This window comes from Galeopterus variegatus, unplaced genomic scaffold (genome assembly GCF_000696425.1).
Source record: "Galeopterus variegatus unplaced genomic scaffold, G_variegatus-3.0.2 Scaffold2985, whole genome shotgun sequence".
Classification (NCBI taxonomy): Eukaryota; Metazoa; Chordata; class Mammalia; order Dermoptera; family Cynocephalidae; genus Galeopterus; species Galeopterus variegatus.
Window position 1 is genome coordinate 400,966 of NW_007729096.1, and position 9,195 is coordinate 410,160.

The following is a 9,195-nucleotide window of genomic DNA, read 5'->3' on the forward strand; positions in this document are numbered from 1 at the left end:
CATGGTGAGGGGACGTCGCCGGGAGCGCCAGCACGCACCTCCTGTGTGGCGTCGGCCGCCTTTCCAGGTCAGCGCCGTGCTTCCAAATGAGCCACCTCTCTCCCGCGCCTCCCTCAGCCCCGCCCACAGCCGCTCCAGCCCTGCCCTGTTCCCCGCCCCGCCCACAGCAGCTCCGACCCCGCCCACACGCCGCCGCTCCGCCCACACGCCGTCGTCCCGCCCACGCGCCGCCGCTACGCCCGCACGCAGTTGTCCAGTCGCGCGCCCTCGCCGTCGTCTCACGGCATGTGGGCCTCGGCAGTCGCGCCGTGGGTCCCCCGTGTGGGTGTTCGGTTGCTTTGTGGCCGCCATGCCGCTGTCCTTCCGGGCCGCGCGCGGGATCTGCATGGCTCCGCCGTCTCCTGCGGCAGCAAGAATTTGCTCAAGAAATTTGCCTCGAAAACCAAGTAATGCGCCGCGGGGTCGGGGTCCGCGGGGGTCGGGGTCCGCGGGGTCGGCCCCGCCGGGAGGGCGCTGTTCCTGGGCGAGCCTCTCACGCGGCGGGGCGGCGCAGCTCAGTGTCACCTGAGAGGAGCGACGGGCCGTGTGGGCAGACCCGCTCCGGGACAGCGGCCCCTCAGGAGGGAGGAGGAGGGGGCAGGGGTCTGCTCCGTGTTAGTGCCGGTTCTGTGTGGGTCCGACTGGATGAATGAGGCGTGTCGGGACAGTTAGTTCTTTTGATGATGGAAGGTGAGTGCGGACAGATGTGCTGATGTCCACGCGCGTCTGGTTGTGTGGGTGGGGTGCTGTGTGTCCCTTGCTTGGCTCTGGTAGTCTGTCTCTGAAGTGGCTTCAGCTTTGCCCAACGTTCCGAGCCGGGGCAACGGGGCCCGCCTGCTGCACCTGCTCCCGGTCGCCGCTGGCGGCTGCCACCGATGTGAAAAGATCCTGACATGGTGGTGTTCACTGAGGCCCACACTCTGCATTCCCTAGGTTCTTACCTAATGTCCTTTCCTGTCCCAGGACCCCGTCCACGTCGTCTCCTTTGGCTCCTCTTGGCTGTGACAGTGTTGCACATTTTCCTTGCTTCTGCTGAGTGTCGGTTCTGAGTACTGGTTGGGTATTTTATAGGATGCCCTTGGAATTTGATGTTCTTTTCGTGATTAGACACGGGTTATGGATTTGGGGGAGGAAGACTACGGAGGTGAAGTGCTATTTTCATCATATTCTGTCAAGGGCACATATTATCAGCGTGACTGTGCCTGTTGATTTTGGCCTTGATCACCTGACCAAGGTGTGTTTTTCAGGTTTCCCCACCATAAAGGTACTCTTCTTAACCCCTTCCATACTGTATTTATTACAAGATGCTCCAGGTCCATCCTGTGTATCTCCTGCCTCAGCCCTAGAATCAGCCATTTCTCCGAGGAGCCCTGGTTCCTTTTGTTGGAGGGTGGTGTTAGGAACCATGATCTGGGTGTCTGTCTTTAGGGCCCTCTCATCTGACAAACAGAAAATACATCTGTTTATACTAACTCATATATACACTCACCTATAAACGTTTCCACGTTTAACCATCTATCTCCAACTCTCTCACACTGCCAGCTGCATCATTCCAGCCTGTCTTTGCTCATACTTAACACCGTGCAGCAGTGAGAAGCCTGGTTCCCACCATCCACCACCATTTACTCATCTGTGCAGTCTTAAGCCTATAGTTTAAGCCTATAGCAGCATCAGAACCCTTAACTTGTACCTCCATGGGGAACAAGTTTATCAACTATATTGCTTGTGTACAGTTTGGTAGGTACGTTTTAAAGATCCTCTTGGGAGTAGAAGTAAACTTTAACTAAAAATTATGAGGTTGAGTTAAAACTGTCTTCTGTCCCTTCCCCACAACACGTTGTTAATTAAATATCAAAATTGGGGCTGGCCCGTGGCTCACTTGGGAGAGTGTGGTGCTGATAACACCAAGGCCACGGGTTCGGATCCCATATAGGGATGGCCGGTTAGCTCACTGGGCGAGCTTAGTGCTGACAACACCAAGTCAAGGGTTAAGATCCCCTTACCGGTCATCTTTAAAAAAAAAAAAAAAAAAATATATATATATATATATATATATATATAAATTGTTTTAGATCCCCAGTGACATAATTTCTTTTTCTAAATTTAGCTCCTTATGAACACTTGTGGGTCGTATAATCTTTTGAGTTAGCTTATGTAAGTTTTTCTTCTTAGGTTACCATCATTGTCCAACATAATTTTTATTTTCTCCTTTCAGAAAAAAGTTTTGGTATGAAGGTCCTTCCTTGGGATCCCACCTGGTAAGTACACAATGGCAATAATAAGCCACTTTGTGATCTTGCTGGCAGTGAGATTTTAAAAGTTGGCAAAGTTCTTCCTGGAAGTCTTTGCATTTCTGTATTAGCGGGGACAGTATCTGGATGGCACAGGTTGCCATTGGTAATGTGGAACTTTGACCTTTTCAAAAAATATTTAGTGACCCTAAAATTTTCTAGAATGTCGTATCTATTATCAAATTCTAATATAGTAACATCCATTTAGTTTTTAGTGTGTGTGTATGTATGCTGTAAAAGTTTATACAGTAAATGGCTTCTATTAGAAAAAATGAATAGTACTGAATTTTACATTTTAACAAAATGAATTTTATGGTATATGAATTACAGCTCAATTAAAAATTTTTAAAAATATATACTGGCAGTACTTTTAATCTTGCAGGGATGCTAGGTAAAATATAGAAAGGATCCGGGTCTGATAAACAAACTTTGTCCTAATGAAAACTAAGCTGGCTGAAAGCAGTGTTTGATTATCCAGCTGCTTGTTAAGTCCTTCCCCAGCCCCCTTTGTGTAAGTTTGTAAAGCTCAGTGTACAGTTGTAATGTTGGCCTTGGTGTGTGCTTTTTTTCTTAATGGAGACTTACAAACCATCCAAGTTGGAATTGCTAATGACGAGTACCTCAAAGAAAACCAGGAAGGAAGACCACGTGCGTCTGAGGGCCCTGAATGGCCTCCTCTACAAAGCGCTGACTGACCTGCTGTGCACCCCTGAAGTGAGTCAGGAGGTCTACGACCTGAACGTGGAGCTCTCCAAGGTAGGCTGCAAGCTGGAAGGGAAGAAATCTGGCCAAGGGCGGCAGGCCTGGCACTTAGGTCACATGGCATGGTCTCGCCTGAGAACTTAAAAAAGGCGCCTTATCACTCCCAAGGTCTTAGTTTGGGGTTGCAGAAATGATATTAAGTCTGGTCATTTAAGTACTGGTGACAGATGGAGGGTGTCTGTGTTGTGGTGCAAAAGCAGATGGTTTCACTGCACATAGTTGTGGGGACCTTTGCCCAGACACACCTGGTACAAAGACAGACATTTGGTCAGTGTGATGAGGTGAAATATTAGAATGTGTGAGGACATGGTGAGAAGTGGATTCACCTGCTTTTATCTCAGCATAGAGATACAGGAGATGATTTCTTCCAGCCCACGTGGAGTGAGTTAGCCGTGGTCAACCATAAGGAGAATAAGTAGCAGTTGGACATTTTCCATGAGCATCTTGGGGCACATTGTCTGTGAAGCAGGTGCTATGGTGTCGGGTTGGTTAACCGGGTGGATTCCGGGACCTGGAGAAAAGGGGGGTGAGTTTTGGTTTCTGCGGCCCTACTTAAGCAGCTGTGAGCACTCTGCAGCAGCAGACAGTGGCCTCCAACAGTACACTGCTGGAACACTAGCTTTTCGGGTGGGAAGGGCTCTGAAGTGGTAGTTTTCATTTCCTAAATGTTGTTTGTCTAGAAAACCCATGTGAACTAAATAGCAATTTGTGGTTGGGATGGGTTGGTCTCAGGTGTCTCTGACTTCAGACTTCTCTGCCTGCCGTGTGTATTGGAAGACGACTCTCTCTGCTGAACGGAACAAGCATGCAGCAACCGTCCTGCAGAAAAGTGCCGCATACATGAGGTGATGATGTTTGCTTTCTCAGTGCATCAGCTTTGTGCCTGAACCTTAAATTTCACAGCTATCTCACTTGTAGGTGGATTTTCTTAATTTCTCATTAAGTATAACATGCATTTTCTTTTCTTTTTTTTTTTGTCTTTTTGTCTTTTTTTTCGTGACCGGCAACGGATCACAACCCTCAGTGTCGCGCCCGTACCGGACCAGGACTGGCAACGGGATCGCAGCCCTCGGTGTTGCCCCCGCTCCTCGCTCAGCCAGTGAGCGGCCAGTCTGTATGTGGGATCCGAACCCTGGGCGGGAGCGCCGCCGCGCTTCCCAAGCGGTGCACTGTAGCAGTGCGCCACTGGGCCGGCCCGATAACATGCATTTTCTTGTAAGCCATAATCTAGGTCAGATTTCTCAAATTGTGGTCCTTGATCCTTAGGGATTAGAGATCCTTTCAGGGGCTTTGTGAGGTTAAAACTATTTCAGTAGTACTAAGATGGTATTTACCTCTCTCACTGTGTTGACGTTTGCCCTGAAGGTGCAGAAGCCATGGTGGGAGAACTGCTTATTCATTCATTAGGGGGAGGGGATAGATGTTGAGAGGTCAGTCATGTGGAACTTGGTTCAGACAGAAACTTCTAGTACTTTCACATACCATCTACTCAAGCTTTCCTGCATCATCTCTCTGATACCTGTTACCATAATCCCCAAGAGACTCTGAAATTGTGCATCAAGAGTGGTCCATTTCACCAAAAACAAGAAAATGGGAGGTGTTAACCAGTGCCGAAGAGGCAGCATTGTTTTCTGATGTTTAGGCAGTCAGAAAATTAGGTTGAGCTGAACATCTGTCTTCCCTGCTCTGTGGTCACCCACGGTTTAATGTCAAGAGTTTTTCATAGCTGTGAACCAAAGATCTGTGGTCCATTTTTCACTGGACATACGTGCTGTGCCTGGATGTGACCCCATGTGTTTGTATTGCATGACTAAGTAACACAGAGGTTGTTTCTGCACCTGGTGTCTGGGTACTGAGGAGTGTGCCAGTGGATGTCACTGGATGGAGGACAAGCTGTTAGTGTCCAGGCCCTGGTGCCCAAGCAATGGGTGGTGCTAGAAACAAGATGTGTGATGACCTCACTATGAGGCAAGAGATGAGATCTGCTTATCGTGCTACTCAAAAATGACAAAAAAGTCCTCTTTAGCCAACTGCCACATCAAGAAAGGGGTGCACAGTGCATCACGACCACAATTGTTTTTACTTCTCTCAATGCAGCTTTTGAGATCCTTACAGACACCTGATCTGAGCACACCTCTCTGCTGACTGTCCTGGCTGTGTTCTCTCTCTTCAGGCACCTGTTGATGTCCCAGCAGACCCTGAGGAATGTGCCACCTATAGTGTTTGTGCAAGACAAGGGAAATGCAGCTCTCGCTGAGGTAGGGCTGTTAAACAATTGACTTCTTATAACCTACGCTTTTATTTGAGTAAAATTTTACGTTCAAGTTAATTTGTAAATACTTAAAAGATAACGTACGGTTTAAAAAAAACCAAAACACCAAGAAGGGTACAGATGAAAAGTAAGGCTCTGGTGCTCTCGAGGTGGCTGGAACTGCTGTACCCCTGTGCTTGCCTGTACGCCTCATTCCTGCTCTCGACGATGATCAGTCTGCTGTGATTTTACAGCGTAAGGCTTATGAGATCTGCATTCTGGGATGTAGCTAAAGTGCTTTTATCATTACTTTTCTTGCTTTAGAGATAGGTTAATTATAAAGGTTAAAAACCTGTAAATATATATATATATATATATGTTTACTTGGGAAAACCTTGGTAGTTACTAAGGTATGTTGTACCTTAAGAAAGTTTACCAAAAACCAGCAAATACCATTTACAATATTACATACAGTATTATAATTAGGTAACTGTTATTCACTATAGGACTAGATAGTATTTGGCTCCATGAAGAAAGATACCTAATTTGACATTTTTCCTTTTGTTACTCATTGTAGGGGTGACACTGAAAGCATTACACAAGTAATAACCTTGACAGATAATGTGATTGCCAGCTGTCAAGAATCTAGAACAGTGTAGGTGTGGAAGTGTGCCCTGAGGACACTCAGCATGGCATTCATCCGCACCCTCTGGTCCAGCTGCTGCCGCAAATCCCAATCCCTCCATCTGCGTCACACCCTATGACTCACCCCCGTCTCTGGGGTGGGGGTCCCACCATTCCAGAAACAGTCACTGGAGAGGGAAAGCAGGTGCTGTGTTGAAGCCAGTCCATGCTGGGAGGCAGAACCTGTGTGTATGCTTTTCTGCCTGGTTAGGACATCCCTGCAGGCAGCTGGACAGGAGGTGAAGTTTCGGGCAGTGGCCCCTGGCGTGGACAGCATCACACTTGCCCTGCTGACAAGCAGTTTCCATTTTTAGTTTAGGTCCCTCAAGTGCGGAGCCCGGCTCCTAACTTCTGTGGCTTGTAACTTTGTGACTTTCCTGAACACAAATTCTGTGGCAGAACTAAGACATTTTACAGTACTACATTAGAAACCAGCAAATGTTAGTTATTTAATTCAACTAGTGTTTCACTGGTTTCTCCATAAGTTTGACTAACATTTACAAGTTTTAAATGTAGTTTTAACAAAGTTTTGCTCATTCTCAGAGAAAATGTGAAATGTTAAAAAAAACAAAAAAAGTAAGGCATTTGAAAGCACGGGCTAATGAAGAGGCCCCAATATTTGGGAAGGCCCCAAAGGAATGATGTGGAGTCCAGCCAGGGAACAGCTTGGGCAGTACGTGTGAAGTCTGCATTCGAGCCGTGGGCCTGGCAGGAGTGGGTGCCCACGCCTCAGTCTTTGCGTTTTCCTTTTCAGGTGGATCGGTTGCTGGCAGTAGCTGACTTTGGGCCCCCAGATGAAAGAGACAACTTTGCACAAAATGATTTCAGGTGGTGCATGTGTTTCCATCTCTTGGGGCAGATTCCTGGGCGTGGAATTGCTGTTTCCCACAGTGGCCATCCTTGCCAACCTGTGCTGTCCCCAGGGCCCCGCCCGTGTCACACGCAGCAGGCCTAAGTTGTGGCCTGGTGTTTGCACTGCAAGGGCCTCTGGTTGCCCAGAAGTGTCTGCCCTGACTTGTGAGGAGAGGGGTCTCTTGCATGTCTCCCTTTTCTTCTTCATGCACTCCATATGTTTTTATTGAGTGCCTCCTGTATGCAAGGCCTGGTCCTAGCACTTAGGCTGCATCTGTGAACAAAAGAGAGAGCTGTCCTTGTCTTTGGAGGCTGTGTTTTGCTGGGGGTGGGGGACAGGAAGCAACAGGCAACACACGTGTGTCAGTCAAGTGGTAGGAGAAGTGTGGCAAGGTGGGGGTCGGGAGGGCCAGTGGGCAGCACAGGGTATGCCTCTGAGGAGGTGACCTGACCAAGTCTGCAGGACACAGGGGTGTTTGTGGACGGGACCCCGTTCCAGGCATGGGACCTCCAGCACAGGTCTCTCCTGGGTTCCTTGGACCAGCAGTGTCTGTGTCACCTGGGCATTTGCCAGACCTGGGTGGGCCCAGAAGTAAGTTGCAGCTTAACTATCCCGTGGGTGCTTCCAATGCTATGGTTTGAGAACCACTGAGCTAGAGCAGAGACCCCATGCTGCACTGACCCTGGCATGTTCTGGACCAGCAGATGGGGCCAGCATGGGGGAGAAGTAGGTTGTCCCTGCCGGTGTTCTGCTCTCTGAGAACAGGCACCTTTCCTTTGGTTTGTCAAGTAACCTTAGTGATAGGTCTAACAGGCCCAAGCCCCAATTCTGGCCTGTTGGCTCTGACACCAAAACCAGACCCGCTTCCCCTCACTCCTGCCTCCAGATACCCAGATGGCCATTTGGAGAGCTCTCAAGCAAGCAGGGTGGGAGTCGCGAGCTGGCATCGGGGGCTTGGTGTGTGCTGGGTGTGAAGGCTCCTCTCCTCCTTCCCAGGGACCACGACGCCCCGTCACCGCACGACACCCTGGAACCTGCTGTGCACTCGTGTCTGTGTGGGATCAATCATGAGGTGCTCAACAAGCAAATAATGGAGTACAAGAGGAAGAGAGAGAAAGGGCTCGGGGGTGCAGGTCAGGCAGTGCCAGGGCCTGAGCAGCTGGCTGAGCTGGCAAAGCAGATGAGAAAGGGAAGGAAGAAGGCCAAGCCCCCCTCGGACCCTGACATCTCCCCCAGGAACTACCTGTTGGATGAGGAGGATGAAGGCCCTGACGATGGCCTGGGATACGCTGCAGCGGAGGAATCAGAGGCGGAGGTGGGGGAAGCAGAACGAATCTTGGTCACTGCTGCAGAACAGGGCAGGGGCAGACGGCGAGGCTCAGTGATACCGGAACGCGAACTCTGCTCGAGTGTGTCAGGGCAGGTATCACGGGAGGTGGTCTGACTTGGGCCAGCAGCTGGTGAAATTGAAGCTCCCGGCCAGCATCGTCTGCTGTCCTGCTGGTTCCATGTTTTGTGGCTTTTCCATGTGTCTAATCGTGATTTCCTACAGAATAGACACTGTTGTTTTTCCCCAACACTGTGTTATTTAAAAAATTAATGGCCATTTTATCACAGAGATTTTCACAAAAGTAAAAATAGTAAAATCATATCTCAGACACAGGCAGGGGCGCCTCCCCCTGCAGAGCTGGGCCCTGCACATCTGGGGAGAGCAGGGGTTCCCGGGGACCCCACGTTTCCAGAGCTGCTGAGCAGGCACTTGGCACTCGGGGCTTCATCCTATGACTGGCTCTTGAGTGCACCTTTGTGCTGTGGTTTCCACCCTCTCTGGAGACAGTGGTTGAGCAGAAAGCATGAGTTGGGTTAGGTGGGCTTCATGGTGACCCTGGCTGTGGTGGTAGCTGCCATCATGCTGATGTAACTCCAGCCAGCTAGTGTCCAGCAGGCTTGGGCTCTGCCTAGGAGTGTGTGGCTCTAAAACACAGCCATGAAAAGCTCCTGTCTGTTGTATTAAGTTCTTTGTGTCACCTTGGAGGCTAAGGCTTGTTTTACTGTTTATCAGAATAGAAAACATAAACTTCATGAGTCATTTTTGGGTTCAGCTCTCCTTCCTGCTCCCAGCTTCTCAGTGGTCAGGTGCTTAATTCTCTGCTGGCTGTGAACCAGCCCAGCCCTAGTTTCCTGTCAATATGGTAGAACCAAAGCTTACCTTACAGCATCACTGTGAGAGTCAGGACATCATGTGGAAGGTGTGTGTTTGGTGTCTGCACACAGTAGGTGCACACTAAGTGGACACTGTTATTAATGTCGAAAGT

General features: G+C 49.3%; 1 protein-coding gene across 1 annotated transcript; it reads left to right on the forward strand.

Moving 5' to 3' along the window:
* Nucleotides 1-285: 285 nt before the first annotated feature.
* On the forward strand, nucleotides 286-8,154 carry RBFA (ribosome binding factor A (putative)). The gene is given in 6 exon segments (XM_008583633.1): nucleotides 286-446; nucleotides 2,255-2,297; nucleotides 2,910-3,086; nucleotides 3,825-3,937; nucleotides 6,782-6,855; nucleotides 7,877-8,154. Coding segments are annotated over 6 exon segments (756 nt in total). The 3' UTR covers nucleotides 8,065-8,154.
* The last annotated feature ends 1,041 nt before the right edge of the window (nucleotides 8,155-9,195 follow it).